The 24048-nt window shown below is 42.3% G+C and overlaps 1 protein-coding gene across 8 annotated transcripts in view; it reads left to right on the forward strand.

The window, feature by feature from the left end:
• wtap (WT1 associated protein) overlaps positions 1-24048 on the forward strand; it is an 81306-nt gene that overhangs the window by 48391 nt on the left and 8867 nt on the right. For 7 of the 8 annotated variants that reach the window (XM_068044730.1, XM_068044733.1, XM_068044731.1 and 4 more), the window contains 3 exons: positions 3365-3492; positions 17185-17363; positions 21749-21903. In XM_068044730.1, coding sequence (XP_067900831.1) covers positions 3365-3492; positions 17185-17363; positions 21749-21903 — 462 coding nt within the window. Of the gene's footprint in view, positions 1-3364; positions 3493-17184; positions 18593-21748; positions 21904-24048 lie in introns of those variants that run through there. The other variant, XR_010976192.1, reaches the window with a different exon arrangement.

Consider the following 24048-nt stretch of genomic DNA (forward strand, 5'->3'; position numbering starts at 1 on the left):
GAGACAGTCAGCATGGCTTTGTGAGGGGCAGGTCATGCCTCACAAGCCTTATTGAATTCTTTGAAGATGTGACAAAACACATTGATGAAGGAAGAGCAGTGGATGTGGTGTATATGGATTTTAGCAAGGCGTTTGATAAGGTTCCCCATGGTAAGCTCATTCAGAAAGTAAGGAGGCATGGGGTACAGGGAAATTTGGCTGTCTGGATACAAAATTGGCTGGCCCATAGAAGTCCGAGGGTGTTAGTAGATGGTAAGTATTCAGCCTGGAGCTCGGTGACTAGTTCCACAAGGATCTGTTCTGGGACCTCTGCTCTTTGTGATTTTTATAAATGACTTGGATGAGGAAGTGGAAGGCTGGGTTAGCAAGTTTGCCGATGACACGAAGGTTGCTGGAGTTGTGGATAGTGTGGAGGGCTGTTGTAGGTTGCAATGGGACATTGACAGGATGCAGAGCTGGGCTGAAAAGTGGCAGATGGAGTTCAACCTGGAAAAGTGTGAAGTGATTCATTTTGGAAGGTCGAATTTGAATGCGGAATACAGGCTTAAAGACAGGATTCTTGGTAGTGTGGAGGAACAGAGGGATCTTGGGTCCATGTCCATAGATCGCTCAAAGTTGCCACCCAAGTTGAAAGGGTTGTTAAGGTGTATGGTGTGTTGGCTTTCATTAACAGGGGGATTGCGTTTAAGAGCCGCGAGGTTATGCTGCAGCTCTACAAGGCCCTGGTTCGACCACACTTGGAATATTGTGTTCAGTTCTGGTCGCCTCATTATAGGAAGGATGTGGAAGCTTCAGAGAGGGTGCAGGGGAGATTTACCAGGATGCTACCTGGACTGGAGGGCATGTCCTACGAAGAAAGATTGAGGGAGCAAGGGCTTTTCTCATTGGAGCGAAGAAGGATGAGAGGTGACTTGATAGAGGGGTACAAGATGATGAGAGGCATAGATAGAGTGGATAGCCAGAGACTTTTTCCCAGGGTGGAAAGGGCTATCACCAGGGGGCATAATTTTAAGGTGATTGGAGGAAGGTTTCGGGGAGATGTCAGAGGTAGGTTCTTTACACAGAGAGTGGTGGGTGCGTAGAATGCGCTGCCAGCGGTGGTAGTAGAAGTAGATAGATTAGGGGCATTTAAGCGACTCTTGGATAGGTACATGGATGATAGTAGAATGAAGGGTATGTAGGTAGTTTGATCTTAGAGTAGGTTAAAGGTTCGGCACATCGTGGGCTGAAGGGCCTGTACTGTGCTGTACTGTTCTATGTTCTATCTTTTTGATTTTCCTGCAGATTTGCTCCTCTATCTCTCACACTATTTGGAAACCTGTAGAAAATCCCCAGTAGTGTGATCATGCCCAATTTGCTTCTCAACTCTAACCTAATGGTTCTGTCTCTGCTCCCTCACAAGGGTATCCTCTCTTTCCAACACTAACATGTCTTCCCTAATTAATACTGTCACTCCACCTCCCTTTATTTCCTTCCCTGTCTTTTCTGAACACTCCTTATCCCTGAATATTAAGCATTTTTAAGCCACATTTCTGTTACTGCTAGTTACTTGTGCTTGTAGCTCACCAGCCTTATTCACCACACTGTGTATTGTGCATTGTAAACCTGTCTTTGTATTCCTTGTAGTCCATCTTGGTGTGTTCCTGTCTACTACTTTCTCTCGTGCTTTCCAGCACACACTCTCTTTTATGAGCCTTATTCCTCTCCTGCCTCTGTTACCTGGTGCCCATCCCCAACCACAGTAGTGAATCTCCGCACAAGGGCATTGGTCCCATTCCTGTTGAGGTGCGAGCTGTCCATATTGAATAGGTGCCTGCTACCCTCCCAATGTGCTGAGAATCTGAAGCCCTCCCTCCTGCACCATGCCTCAAGCTCCTCATTGTTTCTCCGTATCTTCCTCAGTAGCATGTGACACTGAGAGTAATCCAGAGATTACTATCTTCAAGGTCCTGCTTTTTTAACAACTTCCGTAGCTCCTGAAAATCCTGAAAAAAGACCAAAAACCTCAATACCTGCTCTCTCTTTGTCGTTGGTACTGACATGTACCACAACTTCTGACTTGCTGCCTTCCCCCTGAAGAATATTCTGCACTGTCTCCATGAAGTCCTTTATCCTGGCACCACAATGATGCTTCCAGAAATGCCTGTCTGTCCCCCTAACTATGGAATCCCTTATAACAACTACATTTTTACGCTTTGCTGTTCCCTGCTTGCAGTCCCTTGCCCATTGGTGCCATGGTTTGGATTGCCTTCCTTCAAGGTCTCCAAAGGTGAGTACTGGTTGGAGAGTGGCACACACGCCAAAGAGTTCTGCATTTCCTGCTTCTTGCTACTCTTCCAGTTGACCACCCACCTATTATTCTGTTGAACTCTCTCTGCCTGTGGGGTGACCACTTCCTGAAACGTATGATCCAGGAAACTCGTCCTCCTTGATGCTCTGCTGTGAGTGCAGCTGCTCCTCAAGTCGGAAACCTGAGCTCAAGCAGCTGGAGATGCTTTCTACACACATGGTTCCCCACAACATGTGAAATGACCTGAAGTTCCCACATGGTGCAGGAATTGCAAGCAACAGGTCTCAGCTGCCTATCCATAATCTTTATTTTATAAAACCAAAAAACTCTCTTCCCTCTTTTATGTCCTAATACTCTTATGAATTCACTTACTGCTATACTTATCCCGATTGAAATTTCAACTAGTTAAACTATAAGCTTTGATTAGACCACATTTGGAGAATTGTGTACAGTTCTGATCTCCATATTCCATTTGTTTGATGCCATAAGTCCTTTATGGTTTTGCACATGGTTTGGTATTTTTGCCTTAGTGGCAGTTTTGAGGACAATCTATTGTAGTTTTTCAAATTTCATCTTTAAGCTTCCATCGGAGGCTGAATTTGCTTGTTGCATTTGCCCATTTCATTCATCAACCCCAAGTAAAACTGGTATCTACCTTGCTATAACCATACGTTGAATCATATTGTCATTGAATAGTAAGAATCAAAGCCATGCCTTGTGTTTCCAGGTCATTAAAAACTGTATGAAAATTTGTGTACAGTGACTTTTATGTTAAAAATATCTAAATTGGAGGTACTGCTTTCAGAAACTACATCCGAATCTAGTTAAATCCAAGGCCACAACAAAATGGACATATAGATTAAGCTCATGCCAGTTTTATCTTGACTGGATAGAGTAGTGAAAAGTCTGAATTTTCAGTGCCTGCATTGGTGTGTTGTATGTGACAGAACCAAATGTGAAAAATGTAATCATGCCAGCTAAAATAACATTTAGAATGAGCTCATATAGAAAATCACATCATGGGCAAAGATTTGTTAACGTTGTGTATTTGTTTTCACCTCCATGTTACCACAGCAAATGATGTGAGTGGGTTAAGAGAGTCTGAAGAGAAGCTGAAACAGCAGCAACATGAGTCAGCTCGAAGGGAGAACATCCTTGTTATGAGGCTAGCTACCAAGGAACAGGAAATGCAGGAGTGTACTGTAAGTATTTGCTATTGCATTGGACCCTTTTTAATTTATTATTAGACATTGGTCTGCACTAACGAAGCTTCTTTAATTACTCTGTTCTAGTTCTTTAATAAGACAACCTGTAACAGAAACTATAATTTTTCTTTATCTCCATTTCAGAAACTTACAAGTTTTTTTCCAACTTTTTAAAGGCTTTCCTTATAACCAAAATACTCCATTCCAAGCAACATCCTTGTAAATCTCCTCTGTATCCGCTATGCAATGACATCCTTCCTATATAACGCAGTGAACGGAACTGCTTGCAGTACTCTGCCTGTGGCCTATCTAGTGTTTTATACAGTTCTGCCATAGCCTCCCTGTTCCTATACTCACTGCCTTGGCTAAAAAAGGAAAGTATCCAATATGCTGCCTCAACCACCTGACGTGCTACCTTCAGGGATCTGTGGACATGCACATTACGGTCCCTCTGTTCCTCTACATTTCTCAATATCCTACCATTTATTGTATTCCCTTGCCTTGTTTGCCCTTCCCAGGTGCATTACCTCACATATTTCTGGATTGAATTCCGTTTGCCACATTTCTGTCCACCTGACTAGTCCATTTGATATCTTTATGTGGTCTTCGGCTTTCTTCCTGACTACCAACCACACAGCCAGTTTTTGTATCGGCTGCAAACTTTTTAATCATGCTCCCTACATTTAACTCTGTGCTACCTTCAAAGATTTGTGTATTTGAGCGCCCAGGAATCTCAGTTCCTGCACCCTTTTAAAATTGTATCATTTAATTTAAATTAAATCTTATTTTTCCTTCCACAATGCATCATTTCACACCTTTGCATTAAATTTCATCTGCCAGTTGTGTCCTCATTTCTTCAGTCTATGTCCTTCTGAGGTCTGCTACTCCCTTTCTATTTACTACATTTAGAACATAGAACAGTACAGGCCCTTCAGCCCACGATGTTGTGCCGACCCTTTAACCTACTCTAAGATCAAACTAACTACCTACCCTTCATTCTACTATCATCCATATACCTATCCAAGAGTCGCTTAAATGCCCCTTATGTATCTGCTTCTACTACCACCGCTGGCAGCGCATTCCACGCACCCACCACTCTCTGTGTAAAGAACCTACCTCTGACATCTCCCCGAAACCTTCCTCCAATCACCTTAAAATTATGCCCCCTGGTGATAGCCCTTTCCACCCTGGGAAAAAGTCTCTGGCTATGTTTTTTGTTATCTGCTTGCTGCTGACAAATCAGGTTAACACCAATATACCTGCAGACTATAGTTCAGATTGAATAATTGCCATTTTTAATTTAGTACATCAATGCTTTTAGTCTGTCCTATAACCATGTGGAGATTTTACATGATTTTTTGCTGGTAAAATTAAAGTGCATGGGATTGGGGGTAGTGTATTGCAATGGATAGAAAATTGGTTGGCAGACAGGAAACAAAGAGTAGGGGTAAATGGGTCTTTTTCCGAATGGCAGGCAGTGACTAGTGGGGTACCGCAGGGATCGGTGCTGGGATTCCAGCTATTCACAATATATATTAATGATTTAGATGAGGGAACTAAATGTAATATCTCCAAACTTGCAGTACTGGGTCGGAGGGTGAGTTGTGAGGAGGATGCGGAGAGGCTTCAGGGTGATTTGGACAAGTTGAGTGGGCAAATGCATGGCAGATGCAATATAATGTGTGAGGTTATCCACTTGGGTAGCAAAAACAGGAAGGCAGATTATTATCTGAACGGCTATAAACTGAGAGGGGGGAATATGCAACAAGACCTGGGTGTTCTTGTACACCAATCGCTGAAGGTAAGCATGCAGGTGCAACAGGTGGTAAAAAAGGCAAATGGTATGTTGGCCTTCTGAGCAAGAAGATTCAAGTCCAGGAGCAGGAATGTCTTGCTGCAATTATACAGGGCCTTGGTGAGGCCACACCTGGAATTTTGTGTGCAGTTTTGGTCTCCTTATCTGAGGAAGGATGTTCTTGCAATAGAGGGAGTGCAGCGAAGGTTTAGCAGACTGAGTCCTGGGATGGTAGGTCTGACGTATGCGGAGAGATTGAGTCAGTTAGGATTATATTCGCTGGAGTTCAGAAGAGTGTTTAGAGATACAGCACTGAAACAGGCCCTTCAGCCCACCGAGTCTGTGCCGCCCATCAACCACCCATTTATACTAACCCTACACTAATTCCATATACCACATCCCCACCTGTCCCGATATTTCCCTACCACCTACCTATACTAGGGGCAATTTATAATGGCCAATTTACCTATCAACCTGCAAGTCTTTGGCATGTGGGAGGAAACCGGAGCACCCGGAGGAAACCCACGCAGACACAGGGAGAACTTGCAAACTCCACACAGGCAGTACTCAGAATTGAACCCGGGTCACTGGAGCTGTGAGGCTGCGGTGCTAACCACTGCACCACTGTGCCACCCACAGTGAGGGGGGGGGATCTCATAGAAACCCATAAAATTCTAACAGGACCTGACAGGGTAGATGCAGGAAGGATGTTCCCAATGGTGGGAGAGTCCAGAACCAGGGGTCATAGTCTGAGGATACGGGGTAAACCTTTCAGGACTGAGATGAGGAGAAATTTCTTCACCCAGAGAGTGGTTAACCTGTGGAATTCGCTACCACAGAAAGCAGTTGAGGCCAAAACAATGTATGTTTTCAAGAAGGAGTTGGATAAAGGGGTCAAAGGGTGTGGGGAAAAAGTGGGAACAGGTTACTGAGTTGGATGATCAGCCATGATCATAATGAATGGCGGAGCAGGCTCAAAGGGCCTACTCCTGCTCCTATTTTCAATATTTTTATGTAAGTCAGTGTTCACAGATCGTTGAACCTTCGGTGAGATCTAATGTCCAGATCCCTGTTGCTGACCATGAAGCTGCTAATAATCTAACTGCCCTTCATGGAGTTTTCACACTGATGTGCTTAAGAATTCTAAAATTCACAAGCCTTGATTTTTTCTGATTGGCGCTAACTCATTCATTTTAAATTGGATTTAAATAGCATTGATGAGCAAATCTAAGCTATGGTGTTTAGATTAGCTATGGCTAGTGGAGTGTCAGAGTATTTGGGGCATAGAAGGAGGCCATTAGCCCCATCAAGTCCGTGCCAGCTCTCCACGAAGCGATCCAGTTGGCCCCTCTCGATCCCTGTAGCCCCACAAGTTTATTTCCTTCAAGTGCCCATTCGGTTTTCTTTTGAAATCATTGATTGTCTCCACTTCTACCACCCTCGTGGGCAGCAAGTTCCAGGTCATTACCACTCGCTGCATAAAAAAAATTCTTTCTCACATTCCCCCTGCATCTGTTGCCCAAAACCTTAAATCTGTCCCCCGTAATCCTTGTACCATCAGTTAATGGGAACAGCTTTTCCTTGTCTAACTTATCTAAGCCTGTCATAATCCTGTGCACTTCGCTCTAATCTCTCTTCAATCTGCTTTGCTCCAGGGAGAACAACCCCAGCTTTTCCAACCTAACCTTGTAAGCAAAATTCCCCAAACCTGGAACCATTCTAGTAAACTTGCTCTGCACCTTCTCAGCCCTCACATCTTTCCTAAAGTGTGGTGACCAGAACTGGATGCAGTTGCTCTAGTTGTGGCCTAACCAGAGCTTAAAAAGGTTCAGCATAACTTGCATTTGTACTCTGTGCCTCTGTTTATAAAGCCCAAGATCCCACATGCTTTTCGAACCACACTCCCCATATGTCCCATCTTTAAAGATCGATGTACATGAGCCCCCTAGGTCCCTCTGTTCCTGCACATTCTTTAAAACTGTGCCATTAAGTCCATATTGCCTCACCCTGTCCCTTCTGCCAAAGTGCATCACCTCTCACTTGTCAGTATTAAATTCCATTTGCCACTTGTCTGCCCATTCAGCCAGCCTATCTGTCCTGTTGCATGCAGTTTGTATCATCCTCGCTGTTTGCCACACCTCCAAATTCGGTATCGGGGGCAAATTTTGGAATTGTACTCTATTGAGATCAAGTCATTTATATATAGCAGAAAAGGCAGTGATCCTAGCACTGACCCTTGGGGAACGCCGCTATCTACCATCCTCCAGTCGGAAAAATTTACCGCAACTCGCTGTTTTCTGTCTTTGAGCCGATTTTTTTATCCAACTGGATGCTGACCCTCCTATTCCAAGAGCCTCAATTTTGTTAACCAGCCTTTTATGTGGTACTTTGTGAAACACTTTCTTATCCATATAGACAGCATCCACCTCATTCCCATCATCAACCTTCTCTGTTACTTCATCAAAAATTCAATTAGATTAGTCAAGCATGATCTGCCTTTTACAAATCTGTGCTTGCTATCCTTAATTAACTCAAACCTCTCCAAGTGCCCATTGATTTCCCTCTTTCTCTTTCCCCCCCCCCCCCCCCCCCCCCCCGGCGATTATTGTTTCTAAAACATTACCCACCACTGATAAACTGACTGGCCTGTAGTTGCTAGGATTGTCATTACACCCTTTCCTGAGTAAGGATGTCACATTTGCCACTCTCCAATCCTCTGACACCTCCCCCTATCTAGGGAGAATGGAAGATTATGGTAAGCCCTTCCACTATCTCCACCTCCACTTGCTTTAGCAACCTGGGATGCAAGCCATGTGGACTGGGTGACTTATCTACCCTAAGCATAGCAGCCTTTCCAGTACCACCTCCACTCAATTTTAGCCCTATCCATTGCTTCTACTCTCTCCACTTCTACCGATATTTTGTCAGATTCCTCTTCCTTCGTAAACGCTGATACAAAGCACTTATCAAGTATTCTAGCCTTGTCCTGTGCCTCTAAGCATATATCACCCTCTTTGTGCCTAATACGGCCCACACCACCTCTTACTACCTGCTTTCTGTTTACATGCTGGTAGAAGATTTTTGGGTTCCCTTTTATGTTGACTGCCATTTTATTCTCATTCTCTCTTTGCCAGTCTTCTTTTCCTCTTCACCTCCCTTCTCAATTTATCATATTTAGCCTGGCCCTCACTTAAAGAATTCAGCTGACAGGCATCATACACCCTCTTCTGAATCCAGTCCATACCTCCATGATATTGGTATAATGGGAGAGTGCTGCACTGATGAAATTGCCATCCTTTGAATGGGTAGCTAAGCCATTGTTCTCTCTATTCTGAAAATAAATAATCCGTGGCAGTATTTGAAACGGAGCATTCCTTGCTCAACAAATTCCTCCAACATAAAAAGTTAGCTGGCTATTCATGTTGGCACAAAAAAATTGTCCCCCAGTTTGCTTACATAGAGTTGAAAATAATTCACTGTGCTGCACTTTAGGATATGTTGATATGGTAATGGCACTATGTAAATGAAAACAATTCATGCAAGTTTCTGTATAAGACACCCACCTTCCATGACAAATAAAGGAAAGAAATCTACATCAGTATTATAACTGCAGTAGACTCTCTGCCAGACAACACTAGTTCACATTACTAGTTGACCAACTCTCTAAAGAGATCTTGAAAAACTGCAGGGAAAAATTTGCTTCTTACGAGACCCAATTACCCTTTTTTGGTTCAGCCTTTTTTCTTAACACCTTAGACTACTTTTGTAATGGTTTCCCCAGCCCTGGTCACCCACACAGCTCATCTTGAAGATGGTAGTTAATGTTGGCGTACCGTTCTTTTGAGGGCCACAGTCCTATAATAATTTGCCCATGTAGCTCTGGACATTGGACTTTGAATATTTAAGAGTCAGAGTCATTTATAGTACACAAGGAGTCTATGTCGGCGCTCCATAGAGCAATCGAGTCAGCTCCATTTCCCCGCTTTATCCCCATAGCCCTTCAAGATTATTTCCTTTTAAAATCATTGTCCCGGCTTCAACAACCCTCATAGTCAGCGAGTTCCAGGTCATTACTGCTCACAGCGTTAAAAAAAAAAAGTTTGTTTTTTTTTACATTAGAATATTACAGCGCAGTACAGGCCCTTCGGCCCTCGATGTTGCGCCGACCTGTGAAACCATCTGACCTACACTATTCCATTTTCATCCATATGTCTATCCAATGACCACTTAAATGCCCTTAAAGTTGGCGAGTCTACCACTGTTGCAGGCAGGGCGTTCCACGCCCCTACTACTCTCTGAGTAAAGAAACTACCTCTGACATCTGTCCTATATCTATCACCCCTCAACTTAAAGCTATGTCCCCTCGTGTTTGCCATCACCATCCGAGGAAAAAGACTCTCACTATCCACCCTATCTAACCCTCTGATTATCTTATATGTCTCTATTAAGTCACCTCTCCTCCTCCTTCTCTCCAACGAAAACAACCTCAAGTCCCTCAGCCTTTCCTCGTAAGACCTTCCCTCCATACCAGGCAACATCCTAGTAAATCTCCTCTGCACCCTTTCCAAAGCTTCCACATCCTTCCTATAATGCGGTGACCAGAACTGCACGCAATACTCCAGGTGCGGCCTCACCAGAGTTTTGTACAGCTGCAGCATGACTTCGTGGCTCCGAAACTCGATCCCCCTACTAATAAAAGCTAACACACCATATGCCTTCTTAACAGCCCTATTAACCTGGGTAGCAACTTTCAGGGATTTATGTACCTGGACACCAAGATCTCTCTGTTCATCTACACTACCAAGAATCTTCCCATTAGCCCAGTACTCTGCATTCCTGTTACTCCTTCCAAAGTGAATCACCTCACACTTTTCCGCATTAAACTCCATTTGCCATCTCTCAGCCCAGCTCTGCAGCCTATTTATGTCCCTCTGTACCCTACAACATCCTTCGGCACTATCCACAACTCCACCGACCTTCGTGTCATCCGCAAATTTACTAACCCACCCTTCTACACCCTCATCCAGGTCATTTATAAAAATGACTTCACTTCTTCACTTCCCTTCTACATCTCTTGCCCAAAGTCTTCAATCTGTGTCCCCTAGACCAGTTGCTGCTCCACAAACCCCTGACCACCTCCAGGGGGTGGTCCCATTGTCTCCCGAGACAAGGAGGCCAAAGAAGACCTTGTACCATCAGCTAATGGAACAGTTTCTCTTGGTCTGCCCTATCCAAACCTGTCATAATCTTGTGCACTTCTATCAAATCTCCCCATAATCTCCTTTGTTCCAATAAGAACAATCCCAGCTTCTCCAACTTAAGCTTGTAGCTAAATTCCCTTATCCCTGGAACTATTCTGGTAAATCTTGTCTGCACCCTCTCAAGGACCCTCATACCCTTAAGTGTGGTGACTGAAAGTAGAAGGAATACTATAGTTGTGGTTTAACCAGAGCTTTATAAATGTTCAGCATAACTTCCCTGCTTTTGTACTCCAATTTCTATTTACGAGCCCCAAGATCCCATATGCTTTGCTGACGACTCTCAGTATGTCCTACCACCTTCAAAGATTTATGCACATGCTGCCCCCAGGTCCCTGCACACTCTTCAGAACTGTGCCATTAAGTCTATATTGCCTCTCCCCATCCCTGCTGCCAAAATGCATCACTTCACACTTCTCTGCTTTACATTCCATTTGCCGTTTGCCTGTCGATTCTGGTAGCCTATCTGTGTCCTATTGTCAATTTGTATCATCCTCACGGTTGCCACTCCTCCAAGTTTGGTATCGTCAGCAAATTTTGAAATGTTACTCTCTGCTCCACACCGGGCATCACATCCAGTTTGTACATGTGGTTATTGAATACCAATCAGTAGCCGGGGACCTGCCTCCATTAATCTTCCTCTCTGTTCCCCATAGTGACCTGCTATCGCCACAAGATAAGTTTAAGTCAGCACAGGGCAGTGATTTGACAAATGGCACAGTACCACAGCATGCAGTAGCTCTGCATCGTATATACTCCTTACAAGACTAAAAAAGAAAGTAGTTGACGAGTTATCTTATACATAGTCCCATATGACTCCTTCCAAACGATTTCCCCACATGCTTTGGGTACAGCAGCAACAACATGCTGTCATGTTCCCGATATGGATTGCTTTGTTCCACTCCGGTGGTGTGATATTTATTTATTCATTTTTTTTATTTATTTAGAGATACAGCACTGAAACAGGCCCTTCGGCCCACCGAGTCTGTGCCGACCAACAACCACCCATTTATACTAATCCGACATTAATCCCATATTCTCTACCACATCCCCACCATTCTCCTACCACTTACCTACACTAGGGGCAATTTACAATGGCCAATTTACCTATCAACCTGCAAGTCTTTTGGAGGTGGGAGGAAACCGGAGCACCCGGAGGAAACCCACGCAGACACAGGGAGAACTTGCAAACTCCGCACAGGCAGTACCCAGAACTGAACCCAGGTCGCTGGAGCTGTGAGGCTGCGGTGCTAAACACTGCGCCACTGTGCCCACTTTACTGCCCACTTGCACATAGTCATTATGGCACATAAGGCGGCTGTTCAGCCCGTCGAGTCCCTGCATTGCTCTAGCGAAAGCTGGCATGATGTCCCATTCCCCCCATTCTATCCCCGTAGCCCTGCAAAAGTTTATTTCTCTCAAGCACTCATCCAGTTTCCTTTTGAAATCGTTGATCGGCACTTTATATTAATACAAAAGCAAAATACTGCGGTTGCTAGCAATTTAAAATAAAAACAGAAAATGTTGGAAATACTAAGCAGATTTGACAACATCTGTGGAGAGAGAAACCGTTAACATTCCAAGTCATCATCTGAAAGGTCCTCGACCTGAGATGTTACCTCTTCTGAGTATTTCCAGCATTTTCTGTTTGTTGTATATCATTCCTACACTGCAGTTACTTCTTGTGAAGCTGTTTCCACACTTCACTCATCGATTTGGTTTCCTGCAGTGCTTATACATGCTCATAAACATGATAAATTATCCATTTTTGTAGATTTCTGATTTTTAAAAACAATTTGAGATTTAGTATAAATCTAGCATGCATTGTTGATTTATTAAAGGAGTTAGTTTGGCAAACAATGAATTAGCAACTACATTTGAGAAGTGTAATGTGTAGATCCAGGCAATGACCATCTCAAACAAGAGAATCTAACCATCTCCCCTTGATGTTCAAGGGCATTACCAGACTTGTTCCAGGGATGGCAGGACTGTCCTATGAAGAGAGATTGGGGAAACTGGGCCTGTATTCGAAGAATGAGAGGTGATCTCATTGAAAATACTTAAAGGGTTGGACAGGGTAGATGCAGCTAAGATGTTTCCCCTGGTTGGGGAGTCGAGAACCAGGGTACACAATTTCAAAATAAGGGGGAAGCCACTTAGGACAGAGATGAGAAGTTTCTTTACTCAGAGGGTTGTGAATCTTTGGAATTCTCTACCCCAGAGGGCTGTGGAAGCTCAGTCATTGAGTATGTTTCAAGCAGAATATGACAGATTTCTAAATACCAGTGATATAAAGGGATATGAGGATAGTGTGGGGAAAAAGGCATTGAAGTGGATGATCAGCCATATCGTATTGAATGGTGGGGCAAGCTCAATGGGCTGAATGGCCTACTCCTGCTCCTATGTTCCTATTACCATCACTGAATCCCCCACTATCAACATCCTGGGGTTTACCATTGACCAAAAACTGAATTCGCCCAGCTGCGTGAATGCTTGGCTACAAGAGCAGGTCAGAGGCTAGGAATTCTGTGGTGAGTAAATCATCACCTGTCTCCCCAATGCCTGTCCACCATCTACAAGGCACAAGTAAGGATTGTGATGGAATACTGTCCACTTGCCAGCTCCAATAACACTCAAGAAGCTCAACACTGTCCAGGACAAAGCAGCCTGCTTGATTGGCACCCCATTCATCACCTTCAACATTCACTGTCCACCCCCAATGCACAGTGGCAGCAGTGTGTACTATCTCCAAGATGCACTGCAGCAACTCACCAAGGCTCTTTCGACAGCACCTTTCAAACCCATGACCTCTACCACCTAGAAGGACAAGGGCAGCAGGTGCATGGGAGCACCACCAGCTGCAAGTTACCCTCCAAGCCATGCACCATCCTGACTTGGAACTATGTCGCTGTCCCTTCACTATCGCTGGGTCAAAACCCTGGAACTCCCTTCCGAAGAGCACTGTTGGTGTACTTACACCCCAAGGATTGTAGCAATTCAAGGATGCAGTTCACCACTACCTTCTCATGGGCAATTAGGGATCAGCAATAAATGCTGGCCTAGCCGGTGACACCCACATGCCATGAACAAATTTTTAAAAATGTGGATTGATTTGAGTGTGAAACCTGGCATATTTAAATAGTTAACAGAACAGAGTTAACTTTTGATGTGCTATTAGTTCTTGTCTATGGATTTGATGTAATTTTTGAGATGCCTCGTGAACTCCACAACAACACTATCAAAACTTGAGTATTTTGTTGTAAACACTTTAAATCGCTGATGCTTAAACTTCAGTTGTTGCCTGACTTTTCAGAATAAAATTATCTTTCTCCACATCCCTAACTCAAACGTACAGTGAGTGAATCCATGCAGGGATCTTGTGCTTTTGTTTTCAGTGCTTAACCAGAAATGGTGACATTTATAATTCTGGTATCAATTTCTCGTAGGAATATGGCAACTCATCAGTCTTGTTGAATGATTCCAATATTGGGATAACTGTCTCTGCATTAGTTTCTTTCCTCATTGTTACTATACACATTTCTGATCAGTTAAGCTTGTGAAAAATGGCTGGCTCATTAACAGGATATGTGAATCTGATCGTCATTCTTTCCAAACCTAGTTGCTTCTTCCTATATCTGAAAGAAGTTCAGTATAGTCAATTTAAAGATGTGCCGAATATTCTGGAAATGCATTGCTCTTCTAATGTTATATAACGCAGTATAGAAAACATGAATAACTACCTCAGGCTGAACAAATAAAGTGTGACTAGTTAGTTTGACGACTTCCCTGATTTATTTAGTTAAACCATCATATGTAGTTTGCTCTTTGAGTACAATGCACTCATAATATTGGATCTTAATTGAAGATGTATGATACTGGATCTGGGATTTGCATCTTGTAAGCAATCAAGAGAAGTGCCATACATAACAAAAGTTGACTTGTTCATAGCTCTTGCGATTGAACCAGCATTGCTCTGCAAATGGCCTTTGCATCACAGTCGCAATGTCTAACTGACAAAGTAGGAAGTGTTGTAATGCATATTAAAAGGTTGTGAAGTCTTAAAGAAAATGTATTGTCTGTGATTTTGACCAAAACAATCTCTAGAATTATCTTTGGATTATCTGGTATTTAATATTGTCGCTGGGCTGCTTTGCTTGATATCTGGCTTGGTAATATCAACAATAAACTGGCCAAACAAAAGCTTGTATGTTTTATATATGCTACATTGGCTAGCATAATGTTGTATGGGAACCACAGTCCAAAGGTTGCCAGTGGATGCTTTTGAAATGGGGCATGAACATCACAGTAAACTGCTTGAGTGCCAATGGCATTATTTATCATAACCATCACTGCTTTGAATCCAGGCAAGATTCATCTAAAAGCAAGACACGTGGAACAGATGCTTTTAGTTCAGTGGCTACTTTGTCCTTATTGACAGCAGTGTTTGTACTGGAAGATCTGCTTGAATCATTGCAGGATCAGACTGCTGAGCTGGGTATAAACTTTTTTTTAAAAAGTCGATATCAAATGGAGCTAGAAGTTTTCTCCAATTTCACCATCATTGCCAAAGCAACCGAAAACTTTTGTTTTTATGTTGTCCTGGAGCTGATCTGGATTAAACCCACACGTGTGCAACTTAGTTGAGTAGTGAGTCCAAAGATATATTTGCAGGAGTGCATTTAGAAGAAAATGGTTTCCGAAATGACCACGGAGATGAAGAATCAAATATGAATACCCTCTGTTTCTGTTGCTGTAAAGTTAAACTGTAATAGAAATTGGGCTTTAGCTTATGTGGAGCCTGAGACTAAACTTAAATGAAGTATTAAAGCCAGTATAACTGGTTACATGATTTTTATGTCCTTGATAGAGTGGACTACTTATGTGAACATAATTCAAGCAGAATACTCGATATGTTCCCATAATTCATTCTTGCATTTCTAATAATCCACTTATTAGTCCCCTCATTTCATTTAAGGATACATCAGACCTACTATCACTCAGGAAAACACAATCTCTTTTAAAGAAAATTAGAGATGTGAAAATAACCACATAAAATCAGTTAATAGTTACTTATCTTCACTGGTTTGTGCATGCACAAGTGCCTAACAAATATAGCAACTGAGACTTTGGTGTAGACCATCCAAAGATCAAAAGTCAGCAGCTGGCTTTCAGTAACCATGGGGGTCATTTTCAGCCTGGAAGCTGTTGGCCAAAGTACAAGATGTAGCCATTTTTATTCTATATGGTGAAAGGAGCTGATTCTATGCAACCTGTCTCTCCTGTCAAGTGAAAATTTCTTGTCTGCTCTTTTAAGATTTGTATGGTGGACTGCAGGCATTTGAATGAACTCTATAATTAATATCTATCAGATGGTCATGTGCAGTGCCCATTGTACTATACATGTATCTCTCTCATAATCTTGTCTCGCTTTCTGCTTAACTCATTTCCCAGCCAATCAAGAATTATCACGACCCACAGCATCTCATTTCTATTGAGAAGACTGAACAATCCCATGGGGAGAAATGCTGAATTCCTGTTAACTACATAAATTATTTGAACATCTCCATATGTGTGTGTGTGCATATGTTTTTTTCCATGTCCTTGATTGTTGCAGCCATATAACTGCTACATGTAGTGCACTGATTTGAGTTATGGTTCTAATGTAAGCATTTTGTGCGCCCATGATGGTTCAATGGGTAAACATGCAGTGTGGTGTAATACTGAGCTTTACAGACCAAGGCCTATGTATATGGATGTGAGATAATGCAAGACTGGACTGAGCTCTGTTGCAACTCTTGTATGTTTTCAAGAAGGAGTTAGATATAGCTCTTGGGTCTAAAGGGATCAAAGGGTATGGGGCGAAAGTGGGAACAGGTTACTGAGTTGGATGATCAGCCATGATCATAATGAATGGCGGAGCAGGCTCGAATGGCCTACTCCTGCTCCTATTTTCTATGTTGTTCCCCTTAAAGGCCTGTTCAGATATGAAATTGAAACCCGACCCTTTTGATTTTCTTTTTTCCCGCGCCCGACCCAACTCCCGTAATAAAGTTCATTATATCAAACAAATCTTGTCCAAATGTTGTGATCCTCTGTTCTGGCAGCAGGCTATTACTGAAGAATCGTGCAGAAGTTCCCTTCCTCAGCAAGGCAGCACTGTGTCTGGGTCCAGCCCGACCCGCCCTGAGCCTGAATGCCGGACCCGGAAGAGTCTTGACTCCTTCAGGCCTCTGAAGTAGAAGGGGGCAAAAGCTGAAACACATGTCGTCGGGTCTGGTCGGGTTCGGGTCAGGTAGCCATGCTTTGGTTCCAGTCCCTTTTCACTTCTCCAATGCATGTGAAAATAGTCTGTTGGATGGCAAAGCATGGCCACTGTCACAAAGCACTCTGCTTCTGAAGCCTGCTCAGTCGTAACTTGGCTTAGTTGCTGCGGAGAGGGGATGGAACATTTAGCCGGGGGGGGGGCGGGGGGGAGGAGATAAAACTTCGTAAGAAGGCACGCTAGTAGTTTGTATAAGATGGCATTGAAGAGACAAAGGAATGGTATTAACATCCTGTACATTGATGTGTCAGTATTGTCAAATGTGCAATAAGATGATGCCTCTTTGGTGACCGTATAACTTTTGCTTCCACCAGAACCAGATCCAGTACCTCAAGCAAGTTCAACTGCCGAGTGCTGCTCAACTTCGATCCACGTTGGTTGATCCTGCCATTAACTTGTTTTTCCTTAAAATGAAGACTGAACTGGAACAGACAAAAGACAAACTGGAACAAGCCCAAAATGAACTGAGTGCCTGGAAGTTTACACCTGATAGGTAAACAAACAAACAATACTCCCCAGTCAAGACCTCCCTGACAGTCCCACTGCAAGAATGTTATGGTGGGATGGCCAAGTACTCTTATCAGAGCAAGACAGCCTCAGCCTTTGAGCAAAAAAAAAATCCAGATTCATTTACTACTCAGCTTGTTATGCTTAATGTAAAACATTGTCAGATGAACGTTCTGTTTCAGCTTTTGCCCCCTTCTACTTCAGAGGCCTGAAGGAGTCAGACTGTTCCGAAGAGTGGGCCTGCATCCAACTAAAAAAAAAAAATTCTTGCCCAGTTTAGACACTTGAAATTTGTTTTTTATAGAAGAAAATAAAGGGAGGAAAAGAAGTCACTTTTCTGCAAAAAAAAAAGGGAGTGTAAAGTCTGCTGCACACTGTTTCTGGTGGCTGTGTTTGCAGTCTGAGTTTGGAGGAGAGAACGTAGCTTTTCTCATCTCAGACACTGAGCCTGAATTGAGTTGTTCGTGTAAATTCGTTTAAAGTAGTGGAATGCCCTGCACTCCAAACGTTGCGCTAGTGACCAATAGACACTGGAAGTCAATTTGGTGTAAGACTGAAGACTTCCTGCTTGTTCACGGTGAACTGTCAAGAGTTGAAAAAACATTGAAGTGACTTTAGAGCACAGTCAAAGGTTTCAATAATTTTTTGAACTGGCCATCAACTCTATGTAGAGTTGAATTTACAAGCCATATTTTCGTATTGATTCATTCTGAAGCAACCTTCCCTCTACCGTGATTATGGTTTCTTTAACTTCATTAACTAACCAACTTGTATGTACCAAACTGTGAGCAGTCTTATAAATGTAAGCGGATAACTTGAAATCTATCTCTTCGGATAGTTTTTTGGTCAGTGAAATTTAAACCCCTTCCATTGGCTAACTATTGGACGTAATGTTGCTTTTTCAAAACGTGCCATTTTTGTACTGGGGTTTTGATTGCTGAAGTGTTGCCATCAGTGACTTGTCTGGAATCACAACTGTGCAGTTGTTGAACCCAAGTGTATTGAAATTTAGTTTTATTCTAGGAATTGCAAATGATTACTGTACATCTAAAGGTTTGCACCAGATAAAATGTCACTTCGGGAAAATTTCACTTTCTTTTGTCATTGGAGGAACATTAAAACACATCTGTTGGAGCTAAAAGATGATATCGTGCCCTTCCAGTTCAACTTAGCTAATTGACATCCTTCATATACATTGCAGGAAATCTGTGTCTGGTATGTAACTAAAATCAATATGTTACCCGTAGGTTTCCATTTCATTCTGGTGTTTTTTTTTACATAGTGCTTTACTAAAATCAGTTGCTTCTCCTGGTTTCTATGATCAAAACAGACTAATTGGGCACAATATAAAAATCAACTCTAGCCCTGATTTCAAACAATGTGACACCAATTGTGCACCACATCATAACTTACTCAAGTCTTCATCTCTGAGCTAAGAATACCAAGTTTGGTGTACTTTTTTTCTTTATGGAAATGGGATGCTAACTATGTGTACCACACCACTTGCCTTATTTACAGTTGTTTCTTAACTAGACTGGAAGCTCCCAATTCCATAAATGAAATCCCTCAAGTACAGTAATTCTCCAGCGTATTTGCTTGTGAAACAAAATTTAGGTGGCAATTTTTTTAAAAAAAACTTTGCAGCTCAAGGTGATGAGATGTGGTCATGACTGGGAATTTTTACCGCTGTGCAATTCCAACCATTCTGGTGACCCATCTGGGAGGGAGAAAATATATACTGAAGTCCACAAACTAGTTTTTTTTGAATTTTGCTGTTTTTCCAAGTACTCATTGTAAAGTTCACAGTGCAATTTGCTGGTAAAGTTTCCCTATTTCCCTATTTCCATATTATGGGTCATATTCAGTTTTTGTTGTACAGTATTCTGTATAGTTTATTTTAGTACTGCAAGATGACCTGTTTCAGTGGAAAAAATAGTTCACAGTAAATGTACTTTTTAAAACTGCAAAACTAAATTCTTTGTTTAGTGAAATGTTTTGTGTTGCAACAGGATAAATGTCTGTACCAGTAAAGTTGGAATATCAAACTGGTAGAGATTCATTCAAGTCAGTGGAATGAACATTTTAATCGTGTTTGTCACAAAATAGACTTTTTTGGTTTTCCTTTGAACCTCCTTTGCTTAAAAGCACATGCCATGCTCTTTTTAAAAAGAAATATGATTGGATCAGTTTTAGTGCTCATTCTCAAAGGCCATAGCATTTCTTCATATTGGACCCCAGTTTTCAAATGATTTCTTATTGATAATGTGGGAAATCTCATCTGGCTCTTTCAGGGATGGCTGTGTCTTAAATTATATCCACAAAATAGTATTCAGGGTTGTATGAATTTGTAAAACTTTAGTTTTTTTAAATTAATCGCGTCTTGTGTCGCAGTCCAGCTGTGTCTTGTAAAATAAGAATTGTGTAGGTATGTGTGACTGTTTATGTCATTATGTATCAATTGTTAATGGTGCATACCATTTCTAAATATAGAAGAGAAACTGCAACAGACAACATGACCGATTGCCTGAAATCAAGTTCAGGCCACAACATAAATCTTTTTGTACCCAAGTATTTCAGAAGGACTGTTAAACTGGCGATGAATATGATTTCAACAATATTTCAGCTTCTTAAAAATTGACATTACTAAAGTGGATAGAAGAACGTGTTTCATCGGCAATTCAGTGACACTGTTAAAATGTCGTCTTTGATTCCTATTTTTAAGTCCTGTAGGAAAAGGCTTACACCAATATAACTTCATCAGTCTGATTCATATAGAATTTAATTTAACATTTAAGCTACTTGGGCATATGCTGTGCTTTTGGTCCACATCATTTGAGGGTATGGTTGTGCTTTTATTTTTCTTGGAGGTGTGGGGGAAGGAGACAACAGAATTGCACTATTGTGCATTGACTATCCTTGATTCTTTCTATACAATGCATATTTCTGCACCAATGATCTATCATTGGTTAATACAAGTCCAATTCCTGTACTTCCAATATTGATGCCATAACTGGTCGTTTGGTTCCTGTTTTAAACTTTGTGGTTATGAGGAATACGTGCATGGATTCAAAATAAGTCTACTTTTGGAAGTCGTACAGGTCTGTTACCACTGTTTTGTAATGTATAAGGATTCTGGTCTACATTGACAAACTGTTTGACAAACTTTGTGAACATGTCACCACTATATTTGGCACTTTATATGCCTCCTTTTGTGTTAAATCCACTATGGAAGCATCTCCGTTTTAAAATTCCAAATCTATATTGGGTTATGTGAAGATTTTCTTGCCTTTTGTATTTATCCTTTTTAAGTTGCATAACTGTTGTGAGTGGTACAATTTCACATGCACCAGCAGCTTTCTGGCCACTTGTGTTGCAGTTTTGTGCTTCCTTTGTGTGTTGGCAGGTCAATTGACCATTGGAGGCATCATGACCAAGCAAAACCATAGAAAAGCAAATACTGCGGATGCTGGAAATCTGAAATAAAAACAGAAAATGCTGGAAATACTCAGCAGGTGAGACAGCATCTGTGGAGAGAAAAACCGTTAACGTTTCAAATCCGATGAGAGGTCACAGACATGAAACATTAACCTCTCCACAGATGCTGCCTCACTTGAGTATTTCCAGCACTTTCTGATTTTATAACCAAGACTAAACCTGCTGCTGTCCTCACTCAATGTCCACATACGGACCCATTTCACTGTATAATCAGAAATGGGAGCTCAAGGCTGATTTCTCCCTTCTCCCAAGCCACCCTCCCAAAACAGGCACTTGGCTTATTTTTAGTAACCAGCTGCTTCCCATGCTAAAATCAGCTAGGCCAGTGCAGCCCTGGGATCAAGCCTGGGACCTGCTGGTTTGAATAATCTTCCCACCAGACCCCAGACAGTATCCGGGAGCTTTGAATAATTATAAATTCAGTTCAGACTGTTGTTTCTTTCATATATTGATGTTTCTCTGATATTTTCCTCTCCTGAGATCAGATTTTTATTGCTGTAAACTTATGCTTTTTCTCAACTAATCATACCTTTATTCAAGTTGAGTTTATACTATTATGAGAACTCTGGCTATTTTAACTCCATATAGGTTCAGCGTTACAACCAAAAATCTTGCAGGAACTGGCTGACATTTTCTTCCAGAGCATTTTTTTTTAAAGAACACAAATGATTTATGAAAAGCACTTAAAATGGGGAGATTTTAATATTGGGTTTGAAAATATGGAAGTAGTTTAAAATGCAAGTATCCGAGTGCAAGTGGCTTGAAATACAGTGGGCTTGAAATGTTTGGTCATTAATAGTATGATCATGTGTGGTGATCTCCAGTTTATGAAGAACTGTCGTTTCCTTCTGTGATGGTAAGTGTCTGTCTTTACAGCCAAACGGGGAAAAAGCTGATGGCCAAGTGTCGGATGTTAATTCAGGAAAACCAGGAACTGGGAAGACAGCTCTCCCAGGGACGCATTGCACAGTTGGAGGCTGAATTAGCTTTGCAGAAGAAATACAGTGAGGAACTCAAAAGCAGTCAAGATGGTGAGTGGACTGAGTTCTTGATTGCGTTTGTTGGGGGAACATGCTTTCTTCTAGGAGTAGCGCTTTTTGGTCTGTAACACACGAACGTTTGGCATTCTTTTTTGTCACTTCCATTAATCTGTATTAATAAACCATGTTAAAGTCTAGTATCTGCGATGGGGCGTGCATAGTATAAAATACAAAGTGTATTTTTTTGTTTGAAGTTTAATTCCAATTTTTTTTCTACAAAAGTTTAGCTTACATCAATAAAATATACATCAGCTTGACTAAATGGTAGGTAGCGCTCTTCTGAGTCAGAGGTTGAGAGTTCAAGCCCACTTCAGGGTTTGAGTACATAATCCAGTGCTGTGTTGTCAGAGGATTCCCTTTTTGGGTAATATTTTAAAAGGTTCTAATGATTAAAGTAGAAATGAGAGATCATATGGTGCTATTCAAAGGTCATGTTCAACATCCCTCCCTCATCTACTTCATCCAGTTACTGTTTGTAGAACAAAGAATAGTGGGTATCTGGAATGAGCTGCCTGAGGAGGTGGTGGAGGCAGGAACAGTAATGACATTTAAGAGGCATCGGGACAGGTACTTGAATGAGCAAGGCATAGAGGGATATGCTTACTTAAGGTTGAGGAAGCAAGGATCAGACAGGGCTCTAGAGGGTTACAAGGTAGCCAGGAAGGAACTGAAGAATGGACTTAGGAGAGCTAGAAGGGGACATGATAAAGTCTTGGCGGGTAGGATTAAGGAAAATCCCAAGGCGTTCTACACTTATGTGAGGAACAAGAGGATGGCCAGAGTGAGGGTAGGGCCGATCAGGGATTGTGGAGGGAACTTGTGCCTGGAGTTGGAGGAGGTAGGGGAGGTCCTAAATGAATACTTTGCTTCAGTATTCACTAGTGAGAGGGACCTGGTCGTTTGTGAGGACAGCGTGAAACAGGCTGATATGCTCGAACAGGTTGATGTTAAGAGGGAGGATGTGCTGGAAATTTTGAATGATATGAGGACAGATAAGTCCCCGGGGCCAGACGGGATATACCCAAGGATATTACGGGAAGCGAGGGAAGAGATTGCTGCGCCTTTGGCGATGATCTTTGCGTCCTCACTGTCCACTGGAGTAGTACCAGATGATTGGAGGGTGGCAAATGTTATTCCCTTGTTCAAGAAAGGGAATAGGGATAACCCTGCGAATTACAGACCAGTCAGTCTTACGTCGGTGGTGGGCAAATTATTGGAGGGGATTCTGAGAGACAGGATTTAAGATTATTTAGAAAAGCATAGTTTGATTAGAGATGGTCAGCATGGCTTTGTGAGGGGCAGGTCATGCCTCACAAGCCTTATTGAATTCTTAGAGGATGTGACAAAACACATTGATGAAGGAAGAGCAGTGGATATGGTGTATATGGATTTTAGCAAGGCGTTTGATAAGGTTCCCCATGGTAGGCTCATTCAGAAAGTAAGGAGGCATGGGGTACAGGGAAATTTGGATGTCTGGATACAGAATTGGCTGGCCCATAGAAGACAGTGTGGTAGTAGATGGAAAGTATTCAGCCTGGAGCTCGGTGACCAGTGGTGTTCCGCAGGGATCTGTTCTGTGACCTCTGCTCTTTGTGATTTTTATCGATGACTTGGATGAGGAAGTGGAAGGCTGAGTTAGTAAGTTTGCCGATGACACGAAGGTTGCTGGAGTTGTGGATAGTGTGGAGGGCTGTTGTAGGTTGCAACGGGACATTGACAGGATGCAGAGCTGGGCTGAGAAGTGGCAGATGGAGTTCAACCTGGAAAAATGTGAAGTGATTCATTTTGGAGGTCGAATTTGAATGCAGAATACAGGCTTAAAGACAGGATTCTTGGCAGTGTGGAGGAACAGAGGGATCTTGGGGTCCATGTCCATAGATCCCTCAAAGTTGCCACCCAAGTTGATAGGGTTGTTAAGGCGTTTGGAGTGTTGGCTTTCATTAACAGGGGGATTGAGTTTAAGAGCCGCGAGGTTATGCTGCAGCTCTATAAAGCCCTGGTTAGACCACACTTGGAATATTGTGTTGAGTTCTGGTCACCTCATTATAGGAAGGATGTGGAAGCTTTAGAGAGGGTGCAGAGGAGATTTACCAGGATGCTGCTTGGACTGGAGGGCATGGCTTATGAAGAAAGGTT

The sequence above is a fragment of the Heterodontus francisci genome, chromosome 13, assembly GCF_036365525.1.
Source record: "Heterodontus francisci isolate sHetFra1 chromosome 13, sHetFra1.hap1, whole genome shotgun sequence".
Taxonomy (NCBI): domain Eukaryota; kingdom Metazoa; phylum Chordata; class Chondrichthyes; order Heterodontiformes; family Heterodontidae; genus Heterodontus; species Heterodontus francisci.